The sequence below is a fragment of the Oreochromis niloticus genome, linkage group LG23 (genome assembly GCF_001858045.2).
Source record: "Oreochromis niloticus isolate F11D_XX linkage group LG23, O_niloticus_UMD_NMBU, whole genome shotgun sequence".
In the NCBI taxonomy this organism is placed as follows: Eukaryota; Metazoa; Chordata; class Actinopteri; order Cichliformes; family Cichlidae; genus Oreochromis; species Oreochromis niloticus.
In genome coordinates, this window is record NC_031986.2 from 14,347,736 (window position 1) to 14,364,849 (window position 17,114).

At 38.9% G+C, this 17,114-nt stretch overlaps 2 protein-coding genes across 2 annotated transcripts; both read right to left on the reverse strand.

The window, feature by feature from the left end:
- Positions 1-4,861: 4,861 nt before the first annotated feature.
- Positions 4,862-9,313, reverse strand: LOC100700956 (uncharacterized). The gene is made up of 11 exons (XM_005463074.4): positions 8,923-9,313; positions 8,243-8,404; positions 8,035-8,160; positions 7,761-7,921; positions 7,575-7,686; positions 7,380-7,478; positions 6,763-6,783; positions 6,128-6,148; positions 5,932-5,958; positions 5,764-5,820; positions 4,862-5,488 (listed from the first exon to the last, which is right to left on the reverse strand). The coding sequence occupies exons 1-11, from the start codon at positions 9,002-9,004 to the stop codon at positions 5,448-5,450; spliced, it is 909 nt and encodes a 302-aa protein (XP_005463131.2). The 5' UTR covers positions 9,005-9,313; the 3' UTR covers positions 4,862-5,447.
- Positions 9,314-13,071: 3,758 nt separating this feature from the next.
- On the reverse strand, positions 13,072-14,114 carry LOC102077016 (carcinoembryonic antigen-related cell adhesion molecule 7-like). Its single transcript, XM_005463073.4, has 5 exons — positions 14,104-14,114; positions 13,896-14,021; positions 13,609-13,769; positions 13,427-13,532; positions 13,072-13,329 (listed from the first exon to the last, which is right to left on the reverse strand). Exons 2-5 carry the CDS (start codon positions 13,987-13,989, stop codon positions 13,241-13,243), a joined length of 450 nt encoding a protein of 149 aa, XP_005463130.1. The 5' UTR covers positions 13,990-14,021; positions 14,104-14,114; the 3' UTR covers positions 13,072-13,240.
- Positions 14,115-17,114: the final 3,000 nt, after the last annotated feature.

Sequence of the window (17,114 nt, forward strand, 5' to 3'; positions counted from 1 at the left end):
TAACATTTGCTCTCAGATAGATTTACTGCTGTCAGTGGACAGAAGCTTAACTAGTTTGAAAGCGTCTCACCTTGAGGATTTTTATGCTTTTGACAAGCAGAGGTGCCGTTATCCCCACGAGCTTCTCCTGTTGTTTCAATGACAGCTTTTGAAAATGCTGAAGAGAAGAAAAAATTTTTAAGAATCCCAATGTGGTTGAAACCAGGGGCGGATCTAGAAGGGTGGCATGGGGTGGCAAGTGCCACCCTAAAATGATCCCTTGCCACCCCAAGTGCCACCCCAGTTTTGCATATGACAGTGTTGTTTATTAAAATAAGATAGCATTAACAGTTTGAGCGTAGTTACAGTCAACAGTGAATATAAATGGTAAAACTGAATATATTGCATAGTGTTCCCCCCCTCCACCATTAACAAATGGTTCAGCCCATAGCAGGACCGGCTTTTTTCTTGTTTTCAGTAGCAAGCGATGCTTATGATTGTGCTATAGCACATTTTGAACAACACCATGGGAATTTCGGATTTTACACAGGTGGTTGGATGTTACACTCTGGAAATGGAAGGAAAGTGAGTGTTATTAACCCTCCGTGGTCCACGGACACGCTGCACCTCCAAATCACATGATTGATTTAAGCTGACATAGCAACAAGCTGCAGCCACGCTGAGTCTCTGTTTCAGCCCACACTGAAAGTTCGGACTTCAAAGTTTTTAAATTTTAATTACAGGCCAGTAAATCCAGAGTTATGATAATATATATATAAGCCACGCTTTTTTCTAAATACCGTCGTCACATTTTTGTGTGTGTGGGTTTTAAGCGTTTTCTAAGGACAGCGCGAAAACAGTAAAGAAAGGGGGAAAAAATCCACCTCTTTGCTATCGGTGTAAAAATGTACCATGTCGACCAATTAAAAAAAAAAGTCAACACGTGGGATTTGGTTGTTTAGGAAGAGGGAAAAGTTTTGGGAGTGACGGTAACGGCAGCGAGACAGAGCGAGCGAGTGAGAGAGAGAGAGAGAGAGAGAGAGAGCTTAGATGTGGGAGATTTGTGATGTTTAGTGTGGAGTGTATACTTAGTGTGTTGTGTTGTCTTGTGTAGTTGTTCTGTTGTGTAGTCGTTTTGTTTTGTGTGTCAGTGAGGGCTGAATGTCACTAAGGCACATTTGCAACGTAAACACTGTCACTAAGTAGAAAACCAGCGGAGTGATACACCTCCTGTTGTCAGGCCTGCAGGTTTATCCCTGTGCTGCTCTCCTCTGTCTTTTGGTGGACAAACTTTTTTTTACTGGCACACATCATTTGTGGGGCATCTTATTGCAACACCTGATTGTTCTCTCATTTTAGTTTTAGTAATATTTTTAAATGGTTGTAGAAAATGAAAAAAAAAAGGCAGTTGTATTGGCTGCATTTTTAGATAAATAGTTGTATATGTTTACAAAATGTACAATTTATATTTGCAGTTCAAGTTATAAAAATTTACTCAACATGTCTGTGGTTTTTTCTACAGTAAAAAAATACTACTAGGATTTTAAGTTCTTTGTGTGATTTCAGATCAGTAATAGTACTATTAATAGTAATAGTAGTACTAATGCAGTATGTCAGTGAAAAAAATAACTAAATTCAGTTGAGCTGAAAAGAATGATACCAAACAAGGCAAGGGGGAAAAAATAAAATGAAACAATTTGAGGGTGAAATACAAACGTAAACTCAAAAGGAGTCAAAAATGTCCGGTTGTATTTCAGACCTCAGAGGGTTAATCCAACAAATCATGAAAAATTAGGTTTAAATTTTTGTTCATGACAGTGCAGATTTCTGACATTTTGTATAATTTAAGCTGTAACAATGTGACTGTTTTCTAACAAAGAACAGTGTGAAACTTAAGTTAGACTTGTGTTTGTAAATGAACCGCCCCATGTTGTGTAGCTTTCTGGATTTTATACTTATTGGGCTACATATTTATTTATTATACAGGCTATACAGTACACAACATCAAAACTCACATGTTTTATGTAACTAAAGTGTTTAATTATGTGGGCTACAGACAATAATTAAGTTATAGACTATATTTATATGAAAAATGTGTATACTTACTGCATTTGAATCATTTTAACCATATGTAACCACCTGCATATGTGTTTGGGGGGGGGGAGGCTTTGATTTCTTTGCCACCCTCATGCCACCCTAAGAAAATTTCTCTAGATCCACCCCTGGTTGAAACGTACTCTGGTGGAAAAACTCCCATAAAGAATGGTGAAATTAACAGTACTGTGGACATTTTGAGACCTCCTTCAGATGCTGTAAAAGATGACAGCAGCAGTAAGTGGTTTTTCAGAGTTGATGACGTGCAGCATCAAGGAGTTTGAAACGAATGCTTTGAAAGGAATGTACAGTTTCCATATCATTGCGGATGCTGCCCCAATCCATTCATCAATCTCATGCTCCACTCCCCCCATATTCGTGAAAAAGACCCCAAGATACTTGAACTACACAATCTGGGGTAGTAACCTGTCCTGGACCCGGACTGGGTACGTCAACCTTTTCTGGCTGAGAATCATGGTCTTTGCCTTGGATGTACTTTCATTCCCGCCGCTTCACATTGGCGAACAGTGCACTGCTCCAGTGCAAGCAGGAGCCCACCACTCGATGAAGCCAACAGAAACACTGCAAAAAGCAAAGATAAAATCCTAAGGCCACCAAAGTGGAGACCATCCAACACCGCAACACGCCTATTCTGTACAAAACAAAACAAAAACAAAAAAATGTACAGAATAGGCCTTTTCCGATTATTGCCTTCTCAAAGTTCACAAAACACAAGTAGACTGCTTGTACAAACTCCCATACATTCTGGAATATCCTTGCGGGGATAAAGCTGATCCAGTGCGATCCCCTATTAGTTCAAGAATACCCTCTGGTCCCCCTTCTTAAACCAGGAAACACCAATCCAGTCTCCAAGTTAAGGGACACCGCCCCAGAGCTCCTCACAGTGTTGCACAGATATGTCAACTAGCACACCCTACAATATTCAGAGCCTTAAGGAACTCAAATATCCACCATCTTATTCTGGCATTACCGCCACAAGAAGAACAAGTGACTAGTTCCATTATGTCCCAAACATCCAGAACTGGGTCGACCCAAAACAATCAACTCACTGAACTCAGTGTTTTCTTCTTTTGTCTGTAGGAATGATTAGTAAAAAACAACAACAACAAAAAAAACCAACCCAAAATGTATAAATGGTTTTGCATAAACAGCTTGTGCTGAGAACAATTTTTGGAGACATTCCTAACCATTGGAAGATGGAGACATCTGCACATTTCACACATGCACATCAAAGACAAAAACCCCCCGAATCACCATCATGTTGATGCTGTGAAGAAAATATAAACTAACCCAGATCCACATCACCTTTTGGATTCAGATATTCCTTTCTTGCATGGTATAGAGGAAATGATCAGAACTGCCAGAAGTGTACAGTCTGCTTTTGTGAAAGTAAAAACCGGTAAAAACAGTGATGCGTACATTTAAACACTGCAATCTGCTTTTTTTTGTAGGTTTTTATTAAACATAGCTCATAAAAACAACACATACATATATTTACATATTTGCACACACTGAACCACAATAAATACAAATCCAAGGGGATAAAAAAAATAAAAAAATTGCTTGTTGTATGAAGTAATGTGGAAACTTTAGTGTGTCTGGAGATTGTTAAGGACCGATAGCGGCAGCACTGCAGCTCATACCTGACTTTCAGTTAGCTACTTGTGCCTGACAAAAGTCTGACGCTACAGCTACAGAACATCCTCCGCACACACAGTAGGTTGGAATGAGACAAAAAAAAAAAAAAAAAAACTGTTACAAAAATTATTCACTGTAAAATTCAGTGAAACACAGAAGACAAGTCAAATGAGATTCATGTTCGAAGAAGAATTAATAAAAATAATAAGACGTAAATAGAAAACCTGTAACTTTGTCCAAGCTTCAATTTTCCCAGAAGCGCACACATATGCATTAACTGTACAAAGCATTGGCTGTTGTTTGACCCTGTGCCCCAAACCAAACAATGGCGTCCCTTTTCCCCCCCACAAGCTGTCAGTTTAACAGCCTCCCCACCACACTGTGAGGCTGCACCACACCTGGCTCTTATAATAAATCATCCCCCAGCGTTCCTCTTTAACGTGGTTGATGTGCCATTCGGTGTCAGGTACGCAGTCAATCACAGGAAATGGCACTTTGCTGAGTTTCCTGCTATTGTTTGAATTTTTTTAGCCTCTATGCAAAATCTTGGAGATCTGCTTAAAGCTTGACTCCTGTTACATCTCATTCAAGTTACCTTTTTACATCTAACTACATCTGTAGTGTTTTAAATAGTAAATGCTAGTGATTAAAATACTTCAGCAGCTTTAAGCAGGACAACAAACAAAACAAAACAACAACAAAAAAACAATAGTTTCATGTCAGATTAAACATCAGATTAAAGTGAACATGAAACACTACATTTATAATGGCTGATTTACACCATGCAGCCCTACTCTAGACTGTCATCCTCAACTCAGATTTTCCACTTGAAAAGTCAGATCAGCCCCACCAACCGTGACACTGAGGTTTCCACACAGCTGTGATTTCACAGATGAATCATAACCCCCCCCCCCCCCGCCCCCCTCCATGTTACGCTCTCCTTCACTTATTGTGCGTTTTGATTTTTTTTTTCACATCTAGTAAGTAATGTAGTAAGTATGCACATCACACTAATCACATCCTCTGAACATCTGCTCTGCCAGCTGATTGTGTGCCGTGTGTCTACATCCAACCAAAGGAGGAAAAATCAAAGACAAAGGTGACAGTGTCAGACTTAAGCTTCTCATCCTTGTAAATCACTAGTCCACCTAACTCGACCAAGCTCTGCTCATTTATAAAGTGCTCTACAAACCCTAACAATATGGCTAACAGGTGGATTCCCATATTTCAGTGCAGCTAGTCAATAATGAACGACCACTTAGTGCTTAAGAGACAGAGCGTGAAAGGGGACAATATATCCTTGGTACTTTAACATAAAACTCACTGCAGCTGTCAGAAGCAACATAAACTAATTTAAGTCTATTAGCACCAACCAACCAACCACATAACATCACTTTCCGTACTGGCACTAAAAACTTTAACTTTAGACACATATTATTATTATTATTATTAGTAGTAGTATTATTAATAAATCCAGCTTCATAGTCAGTTTTTTAAGAGTAGGACTCGATGCTGTAAATCAGCCTTTATACATGTAGTATTTCCTCTCCGCTTTAAATGTGTTCACAGTAACAATGCAGGGTACACGAAGAACAAAGTAGAGTCGTGAACAAAATTGTATTCTTCTTCTGATGGAAATAACTTCAAAATATTACATGATTCATTTTCTTAAGTCTCTAGAAAGATAAAAAACAAACAAACAAGTAAAACTTGTTTTACTGCTGTGTGGTTTGGCGGTTTGTCATTGGCGTCTCCTCTGACAGATTTCAAAAAGAAGACAAAGAAGAAAAAAGTTAGACACAGGTGTTAAAAAGCTGAAGGTGAAGGCCTTATAAATATGGCCAAAGTTTTAAATTAAATTAAACACCGATTCAGGTCCCAGTATTTTTAAAGCTGTGAGTCAGTCAAAGCAACTTTCACAGAGTCCAAGATCAAACTATGGAGCTAGAGATGTGCTTAACATGTCCTTTATCAAGTCTATACCCAGAGTGATTTACTGCTGTAAATGGATTTAAGTAGAGACAGTTTTACCTTCAGGGTTTTCATTTTGTTTTTGAGCAGTGGTGCCGTTAGCCGCATGAGCTTGTCCTGTTATTTTAATGACAGAAATATAGACATCAGCTTTTAATTCCACAAAAATCCCCACTGTGAACAAAAAAATAAATAAAATTTATGAACCACAGTGTGGCTGAAACTTACTCTGATGTTCATCCCTCCTCCAGAAATCTGAAGTGGATGAAACCCCCCAAAACAAAACATAAACAACAATGACATTAACAAGAAACAGCACACAGAAGAACCACAGGTATTCAGTGAGTTTTACTTTCTAAAAGACACTGATTTTTTTTTTTTTTTTTTTTTTTTAAAAGGCGACTATAATCAATATGTTACTGACCTCCTTCCCACGGCATGGACTCTGCAGAGAGAATTACAGCAAAGGACAGTTAAAGACACCAGTCTTTGTTTTATTGTTCGCAGTCATCACTGAGCTGCCAACACTTTGATATTTATACCATAAAAAAGGACAATATTTTCTTGATGATGCTATAATTATGCTGCATTTCATTGCCTGATCAGAGAATCTGATTTTGGACTAAAAATACATCCACGTTCACTAAAACGCTGCAGCATTTCTTGAAGCCAGCTGGTTCTGTTAATGTTAATTAGATTCAGCTGTGATGGCTTCAACATTAGAGCTAAAACTGAACAGAAATGCTCCTTCAGTCACGTTCTGAGATCATTTACACACAACACAAACTGTGGTCGCCTCTCTCCATGTTGTTCTTGTTACCAAGATCCACCACTGGCCTGTGGATTGTAAAACTAACACTCTAGTCTAAAGATGAATCACATGTGATGCATTTTTAAACTGACCGAAAGTATCAGATAGTACTGATAACTAATTCACCATTTTAAAATAGAGAGTAACTGACAAAGTGAATAATAAAATACAATTAAGCAAATAAAAAGTAAATGTTTACTTTCCAGCTTCAGATTTGTTTAGGAAGGACTTTGTTTTAGACTTCTTACCTTTTTCAAAAAACCACGTTCCTGGAAGAAATCAAAAGAAAATGACAGCATTAGATTAGCGATCCACCATTATCAATCAGAAATGAAACTCAAATGAAGCTCAATAAAACCTATACTCACTAGCAACTTTATTTGGTACTCACTGGGATGAACCCTCTTTGCCAAATGCACTAATTAATCAATCATCAGCAATACTGAGGTTTTAGTGGTGTGTCGGTCTGGAGCATTCAGGTATGTCTTCCACCCGAACAAATTCATCTCTGTCAGACGAGAAATTCCAAAAAACCCAAGAGCTACATCTCAGACTCTACTGGTGCCATTTAGCAGGATGAATGTTGAAGTTCATGGCAGTACAAAGACTGAACACGTGCGGGTTGTTTGTATGAAAGTGTCTTCTTTCTAAATGTTATAATTTGGAATTACATTGAGGTTCATTTCATGGTCGACAGGACATTTTTATAATGTTCTGCTAGCATCTGAGCTTATGAGTTTGGGGGGGCGGGGGGATCACATTTCACACAAAACAGGCCTGTGTGCAAGATAAGGCTTTAATACTAATGTTAACTGTTATTGCTGAATATCAATATGCTGATGAAAGACAGTATTTATTTTGTCACCTGTTTTCCATTTATGAAAGGCAACCAGCAATATGACGAAACCCAGCAGCACGATGAGCACTATAACTCCCATGGAAATGTTTGGACCTCCTTCAGATGCTGTAAAATAATGACAGCAGCAGTAAGAGGCTTTTCAAAGTTGGTGACCTGTAGCATTAATGAATTTGAAAGGAATGTTTTATGGGAATAACTCACAAGATGTCAAAGAGAATGAGTCTGAAGAGATGGTGATCAGTTCACTTCTCTTCTCGCTGATTGGGTTTTTTATTCCACAGCTTAACTTAATGCTTAAACTGTTTATCTGGGACTGCAGTGAAATAGTTAATATTATAGAAACCACAGAGAAAAGTCTTCACACCTTCTAAAGTCTAAATATATTACCTTATGAACAGTATATTGTCTCCCAGATGAAACATGCATCCCAGTATCATTTAAATTCCACGTGTAGTTGACTGGAGTGGCTCTGGTTGTGTTTCCTTCACAGGTCAACTCACATTGGCTCTCATTACAGGATTTGCTAACAGTGGGTGCAGGGACGGGAGCTGTTGTTAGAAAAATCATCATGTGATTCACTTTCATTAGTTTTGCTGTAACATACTAAACATTTTCAGTGTTTTACTTGATAAGCCAAACTCAGTTTAATGTATCCACTTACAGAGGACGACGAGGCGAACTGAAGAGAGTCGCCTGTTGTTGATCTCGGGTGTGTAGCTGTTGCTGTCCTCATATAACAGTCCGCTGATCGTCATCACACCAGTGGAAGTGTCCAGGTGGCCACGATCTTCAAACATATATGATACTGTTACCTTTAACTCATCACTGATAATCAAAGATGTGACCACTGCACCGCTAACACAGCTTACCATCAAACTGACGATAGCCTGTTGCATTCATTTCACCTGTCTCCCACTCCATGGCTTTGTTAGAACCTTCTTTCCATGAGATTTGTGTGATGGGGCCAGACACAGAACCATCAGGTGGTGTTAGGACAGCTTCTCCTCCCACTTTTCCATAGACTGTAGTATCTGCCAGGATAAATGATCAGATAAAATACTTTAAAGCTTCTATTAGTGACTGGAAAAGGTGACTCATTCCTTAAACTAGTGTGAAATTTTCATGCTGAATAAAGCTAAACTGCACACATACAACACGTTTCTATAAAACCGCTTTGGCATTTCAAACGTGCATCGTGCTGCTGTGTCATGCTGCTGTCTGTCTCATCGTGTGCTACCGAATCCTGACTTATTTATCGCGTGTTGTGTGACACATCCTGTTACAGCTGTAGTTTCCACACTTCACCTCCTCTATTCTGGAGTCTATAAGGACTCAGTCCTGGTGTGCTGGCTATTGTTGACTGTAAGAAACTGGCTGAAAACACTATGTGAACACCGGTTTGCACTGGGTGGGGTCACAAACAGGGAAAATCACTAAACTACGATTCAGCTTTCATAAAAATAACCACCCACTCCGCAAAAACACAGTTTTCAGTATGTGCTACAAATCGAGCTGCTTCAAGGGTCCTTCAAGAGGACAGCAGACTTACCCGCATGTACTGAAGGAGACACGGCAGCTAGGAGGACACACAAACAGCCGAGCCACACGATTAGCGTCTCTGAAGGCCACATCTTCGTCACTTAAACGGTCATAAACGACGAAAACTCCAGGCCGGAAGTCCCGAGAAACATGCCAGATAAACTTAAAGTCAAAAACCAAACGCACAGTAGTTCAGACGAGCTAGCAGAAACACTGAACAGGACAGGACGAAAAAAACGATGAAAGTGAAAGAAGGGTGGGAGACCCCGCCTCAACCCGGACATGCCTCTGTACAAAACTAACACCCACAACGTTGTTATATTGTTGGATAATCACCATAAAGCGTTTGATACCAATAAAACGAACTTTAAACGAGCTTAAGCAAAGTTAAAGTACTTTTTAGAAAGTAAATGGAAAGTTAAAAAAAACAAACAAAACCCAAACGTCATTTTTCTCCCCCTGGCGACAATAATGTGTTACTGCAACCTAAGAGAACGCTGATGATAAAGGAAGGAGCTTTTCAAAAGGATGAAACTGAAACAGACTACACACGTTTCCTGAAAGAGTGGACACTGTAGTGATGATTTTAATCCTTTTGAAATGTAACAGAGGGGCTACAGTGAAAATCAATATTTAACCATATTTCAGTGGTTGAGCTGTCAGTTTATCCATTAGTAGCAGTGTAAATTGGGAGCCCCTGTCAGAGAAAAGTGAAGGTATCACAAAGCTTCCTAAATGTCAAGGAGTGGATGGAGGTGCCAAATTAGACACTGCTTATATTCCCCTTCTGTCCTGCCATTCTGACTGCTCTGGGTGGCTATGAAATCTCTCTTCTGTGGTTTTTGTTTCTTCTTCACACTCATTTGTTTCCCTCTGTTGGCTCATAAGGGCACTGTGTTTCTGAACCACATCACTGGTAAACCTGCAAAGCCGAATACAGTAGGATCAGACACCACTAGCCTAGATTTACATTCTACTCAATGAAAATAGTGCATTTGATATAACAAGTTACCTACCATTGATAAACAAATGTTATTACACCAGAAGTAAATGTGCAGAGCAGGGGTCCCAGAATTGAATCGAAACTGGTATAAAATATTACTTTAAACAAACACTGAAGTAAAAATTGATTGAATTAAATTAAAATGCAAATTAGCGTGAAGATGCAACTGCAAAATCTTAATTTGCATAATGTTATTTATGCATTTTAATGATATTGTGCATTTCTTCTATTGTATCTCTATATTTGTGAATTACAGAGAATAAGTCAAAATATATAAAACAAAATTACATGAACTAATTAAAATTAAATGAAATAAACAACAACAACAACAATAATAATAACAATGATAACTTTTTCTCAGAACTTTATTTGAAATTGTAAAGTGAACAGTCAGTCATTCCACTTCAGTTTGTACAGTAGACATACAGGGCAAATAAGAGTAACAATAAGCAGTACAATGAAAATAAGAAGGGTAAATAGAGTAAATAAATAAAGGGAAAAAAGAGGGATGTGACAGACTTCATAATAGCTTTGTACTTGAAAATCTGTGACAGCTCATTTGTTAAAAAATTCTGAATGAATGTCAATCAATGATAAACCTTTTTTAGTTGAAGTTAATTTAAGAGAGTTTAAGCAATATTCAATTTCAATTAAATAAACATTAAATAATGGTGTTGAGTTTTGAAATTTACATTTATGTATGTGGAATTTCCCTATGACGATATAAAGATTGACAATGGTACATAAATTTTTTTTTTGGTTTTAAAATAAGTGATAATGTTCTTCCCTTCAATTTTGACTTTGTATGTTGTTTTGCACAGTATATAATTTTCAAGTTCTCTCCAAAATGTAGCACTATATGAACAGCCATAAAACAAATGAGTTACACTTTCAGGTTCATATTTACAAAAGGTACATTTTCTATCACTGTCACATAATCTTGAAATGTATGTGTTGGATGGATATATGTTTGTGGTAGGACTTGACTTAAGCGGTCAAAGAAGTGCAGGAGACTGATGCTGTCCAGTGTAGCAAGTGATTTATTCACCATTGTGTGACCCAAACAATATTTACAAAGAAACAAATAAGAAACTCAACTCCAAATTAACTCCGTTCAAATAAACATAACTGAACTTAAATCAACGGAAATTAAGGTCAAACTGCACACAGCTACACTGACCTGAACCTTTCTTCTCATACACCTGAGTTCTTCTGTTTAAATAGTCCACTTAACCAAACAATTTCTCCTCTGGACTATTCCATTCCGTAGGTAGGTAAGATGAACATAATTATATTCAAACCTCTACTACTCTTTACTGGCAACATAAACTCTATGGTGTAATCAATACATACTACAACAATAAATCTATTTATCCATAAACACTCTAAAATCAACTTTATTAAATTACGAGAGTTCTTCCCCTCCTGCACTTGGTCTCTTCCTGTGACCTCAGATGAACCCAGAAGGTATAAAGCAGGAAGTAAAACTACATTTCCTCCTTTTGTTGCTAGAAGACAGGTAGGTAAAGTAAGTTCTAAACAATACAAATTAACAGTTGAAGTTAGTGATGGGTAGATGAGGCCTCGTGTAGCGTTTCAGCACATTCCCCAAACTGTATCGATACTGTGTCGACACAGTGTTGCTGTTTTGCTCCATACTGACACCTGCTGGACATTAAATATCATTGCAGGCAACTTACTTGAGACTCACAACAGACACTGATTCAAAGATCTAGTCGTACTTGTACACTGTAAGGTATTGTACTTTCCATGGAATCACTTTATATCTTTTACATTTCAAATATTGTAGACATCTATAAAATATATTGTGAATGACACTAAGTGAAAATTAAAATGAAAGTATTGTAGCGGGTCAGGGCTGTTTTGGGGTTTTGTTATTATAGTTCTGTTTGCTGTTGTCATGGTGATGAGTGACGCGCTCTCTCGGCGACTGTTTCCGGTGAGAGAGCGCCCTTTTTTTTTGTTTTTATGTTTGGTTGCTGCGCTGGGGAGGGAGGTAGCGGCAGTGGTTGTAAATAAACGGGTGCTCCCAAAGAAACCTTTGTCTCCTCCGTGACTGAACTCTCCACAGTATTGTGAATGTAATGTTACCCATTTGACTCAGAGTTTATTATAAAATTCTATTCAGAAAAATAAGTTTATCCAATGTTTTTGCATTCAGTCTATTGCGTTTTTTTGACACAATTTCCCCAGCTTTGGAAAACTCACAGGCACAGATGAAGCTGGGGTACACAAAAACTGCAAAGCCAGGTGGAAAAGGTTCTGATAAGATGTCTTCCTATTCCCCCAGTACCTTAAAGGATCCTCTGATCTTGGAATGTTTCTGTCCGACACTCTCCACAATACTAAGGGGTTGGCAGTCCCTTATAATAAAATTCAGGACTGCCTGGTCCAGAACAGTCTTCCTAGATGCTGATTTGAAAATAATAAAACACATATTAATAAAAAAAAAATGATGATAAAGCTGTTCAGTGTCAATATAGGCCGACCTGTGTTCATTCTCGGTGTGTTTGTCTCCTCATTTTCATGTTTGGCTCTGTAATGCCTAAACATTGAGGAGGTGCTTTTGTTTGTGTAAGAAAGCTCTGCAGAACAGATGCGACATTTAACCTGCATAAAATGAAATAAATAATTTACACTTCAACTCACATTGCTGTTTTTCCTATTCTGATAGATTACACTGAAACAAAGACAAACTATTACGTTATTTGCAGTTAAAAGATCAAAATGATCCCACACAGCAGAAACATTTCTTTTTCTTTCGGGCTCCATTTTGTTATGGAGAGTTGTGGGTTTTTTTGTTGTTGTTTTTTTGTGGCGACTCATTCCGTTGGCAGATACGGATGCGGTACTTTTTAAACACAGTTTGGCTCGTTGGCAATGAGCGATACAGCAGCTGTATCGATCACGTGACTTTTTCTTAAAGTGACGCATGCACGGATACAGGCTTCGCTAGGTGAGCTTGATACATGTGTCGGTGCGTCAGTGTTGCAGGACCCATCACTAGTTGAAGTAAATAACATGTTAACTTAACAAACTTGTAGGAATTGACATAAACCAAGATGTTATATTATGTAATCTGTAAAAGTGCAAAACATAAACAAACCCGGGATAGTAGATGTTTGCCTATCAATCAATCAATCAATCAAAGCTTTATTCTATTGCAGATTACATGTGAAATATGGTTAAATCAAAACAAGAATGTTAACCAAGAATATAGACAAACGGTGTTCTCACCCACTTTGTCACAATGTTATCTAGTATTTTCAAATGTAATTCTCTTATTTTGTTTGTGATACAAAATCTAAAAGGAATAAGTCATTATCCCAGTCACTGTAGAAAACACCACAAGCACTGTAACTCCCATGGAAATGTTTGGACCTCCTCCAGATGCTATAAAAAAAACAACAGCAGCAGTAAGTGGCTTTTCAAAGTTGGTGATGTGCAGCATTAATGAGATTGAAAGGAATACTTTATGGCAATAACTCACAAGAGAATGAGTCTGAAGAGATGGTGATCGGTTCACTTCTCTCCTTGCTGATTGGGTTTTGTATCTCACAGCTGACCTCATAACTGCTTAAACTGTTTATCTGGGACTGCAGTGAAAGAGTTAATATTATTGAACCCACAGAGAAAAGGTCTTCACATTTTTCTTAAGTCTAAATATATTACCTTATAAACAGTATATTGTCTCCCAGATGAAACATGCATCCGAGGATCATCTGACTTCCACGTGTAGTTGACTGGAGTGGCTCTGGCTGTGTTTCCTTCACAGATCAAGTCACATTTGCTCTCATCACAGGATTTGTTAACACTGGGTGCAGGGACGGGAGCTGTTGTTAGAAAAGGAAACAGGAAAATTCATCATGTGATTCACTTTCATTAGTTTTGCTGTAACATACTAAACATTTTAAGTCTTTTACTTGATAAGCTGAACACAGTTTAATGTATCCACTTACAGAGGACGACGAGGCGAACTGGAGAGAGTCGCCTGTTGTTGATCTCGGGTGTGTAGCTGTTGCTGTCCTCATATAACAGTCCGCTGATCGTCATCACACCAGTGGAAGTGTCCAGGTGGCTACGATCTTCAAACATATATGATACTGTTACCTTTAACTCATCACTGATAATCAAAGATGTGACCACTGCACCGCTAACACAGCTTACCATCAAACTGACGATAGTTGATTCATTTCACTGTTCATTGACCATGAGACCTTCTCAGGTGGTGTTAGGACAGCTTCTCCTCCCACTTTTCCATAGACTGTAGTATCTGCCAGGATAAATGATCAGATAAAATACTTTAAAGCTTCTATTAGTGACTGGAAAAGGTGACTCATTCCTTAAACTAGTGTGAAAGTTTCATGCTGAATAAAGCTAAACTGCACACATACTACACGTTTCTATAAAACCGCTTTGGCATTTCAAACATGCATCGTGCTGCTGTGTCACGCTGCTGTCTGTCTCATTGTGTGCTAACTAATCCTGACTTATTTATCACTGTTGTGTGACACATCCTGTTACAGCTGTAGCTTCCACTTCACCTCCTCTATTCTGGAGTCTATAAGGACTCAGTCCTGGTGTGCTGGCTATTGTTAACTGTAAGAAATTGGCTGAAAACACTATGTGAACGCCGGTTTGCACTGGGTGGGGTCACAAACAGGGAAAATCACTAAACTACGATTTAGCTTTCATAAAAAGTATGGCGTTATTTTTGTGCCACTATTCTGAGCGCACGTAAAAAAAAAAAAATGCAGGTGCAAGTGTTGCATTTTGAGGAGAAATTTATTTTGAGCGAAGAAAAGCTAAATTTGAGTGAACAAAATTCATAGTGTTTGCTATTATCCATATACACACACAATAGCAGCAACTCTCGCACAGTTTTTGCATTTCCACTTGCTCGCAATGTGTTGTTTGCACTCTCAACATTTCTGCCCGTGCGCGTTCAACTCTTTCTGTACACCGTTATATTTGTGCCACAAAACCAGCCAATCACAGACTGGGATGCAAAAAAATCTGATTGGCTGTTTTGGTCTCCAATCAGCTCGAAATGACGAAATGCAATATCCCAGAATCCATTTCGTCCAAAACTCAAACGAGGCAGTGGCGGAGGAACACAGAGTGGCGGAGTTTGAAATATTAATCTTTCTGGGTCACAAAATAAACTTTTAAGATATTTTCATGCGAGAATGGTGCTGTGTAAACTTCAAATATCAGCTCGATTTATCAAGACATCACATATTTGCATAAGTGCTCTAATGTTTTCGGAGATCCCTGTTACCCACCAGCTGACCGCATACCTGGACTGGCCATTGGGCATACCGGGCACTTGCCCGGTGGGCCGATGGTGATTTTTCATTTTTATGTTTGTTTGTTTGTTTTTGTAACGGTATAAACAATGAAAGGTGGTGGATTAGCCAATTGGTCATGATCAACTCTGGGCTGGACCAATTACAATACATCCGTATTGAGGGGAAAAGGAACGCGATTGGTCCCGTACTTCAGGGAGAATGAAAAAGACAAAGCTGGAGTTATTCTGTGTCTTTGCTGCACAGCTGCCTCTTCTTCTTTCATTCTCCCCCCTCCCTCTCCTGTTGCTACTTCAATCATGAAACTGATCAACGATCAGCTGATCCTCTCTGTTGTTTGTTTATCGCCCACTTTGCGCCAGAAAGAGGAAACCAGCTGATGTCGCGCTAAACAACAGCAGCACGTTCAAGCTTGATAAGTTGTTGTTAGAATTTATTTAATAATAATTTCTAGTATCAGCTGTTTGCTGGAGCCACAGCTGTAAAAGCTGCTGGTCATGATATCGGTTTGGATATGTGGTGAGAGGGAAACATGAAGGTGATACAAATCATACATACAGTCAAGCCAATAATTATTCATACCCCTGGCAAATTTTGACTTAAAGTTACTTTTATTCAACTAGCAAGTTATTTTTTGACTGGAAATGACACAGGCGTCTCCCAAAAGATAATAAGATGATGTACAAGACGCATCATTGTGGAAAAAAAAAAAGTATTTCTCAGCTTTTATTTACATTTCTCCTCGAAATTTCTCCTCAAAATGCAACACTTGCACCTGCATTTTTTTTTTTTACGTGCGCTCAATTTTTTTTAACGTGCGCTCAGAATAGTGGCACAAAAATAACGCCATAAAAAACACCCACCTAATCCGCAAAACACAGTTTTCACTATGTGCTACAAATCGAGCTGCTTCAAGGGTCCTTCAAGAGGACAGCAGACTTACCCGCATGTACTGAAGGAGACACGGCAGCTAGGAGGACACACAAACAGCCGAGCCACACGATTAGCGTCTCTGAAGGCCACATCTTCGTCACTTAAACGGTCATAAACGACGAAAACTCCAGGCCGGAAGTCCCGAGAAACGTGCCAGATAAACTTAAAGTCAAAAACCAAACGCACAGTAGTTTAGACGAGCCAGCATAAACAGTTAAGCTAGCAGAAACACTGAACAGGACAGGGCGAAAAAAAACGATGGAAGTGAAAGAAGGGTGGGAGACCCCGCCTCAACCCGGACATGCCTCTGTACAAAACTAACACCCACAACGTTGTTATATTGTTGGATAATCACCATAAATGGTAAATGGTAAATGGTCTTGATGCATTCTCAATCATCCAGGAAAGTAAATCTCCAAAAGTTGAATCTGTTCATCTGGACGTAGCGTTTTGTGGGAGAAACGTTTCGTCACTCATCCAAGTGACTTCTTCAGTCTCAGCTGACTGCAGGTTTCCCCAAACCTTATAAAAACAGTACATTTGCATAATGACTGAAACCAGCCCACTGAAGGAACAATGGGCTGTGAGGTCAGTTCCTTAATCATAATTATGCAAATTCCCATGACCATTGATCAACAATCACTCACCAAAACCCACTGATCAAAGAACACTGATCAATACTTATGAGCCCCTGAAACGAGACCCAGGAAGTGGCTACAGGAAGAGGGTCATAGACTGTCTGAAGCAGTTAGAACAAGACAAGGCTATCGACCGGACCTCATACCACAGGCTGTACCCAGGGGAGTCTACACCAAGTCTGTATGGTTTACCGAAAATACATAAGCAGGGTGCACCTTTAAGACCAATTGTCTGCATGATCAACTCGGTCACCTATAACATCTCCAAGTTTCTGGCTTCGATCCTCAACCCGCTGGT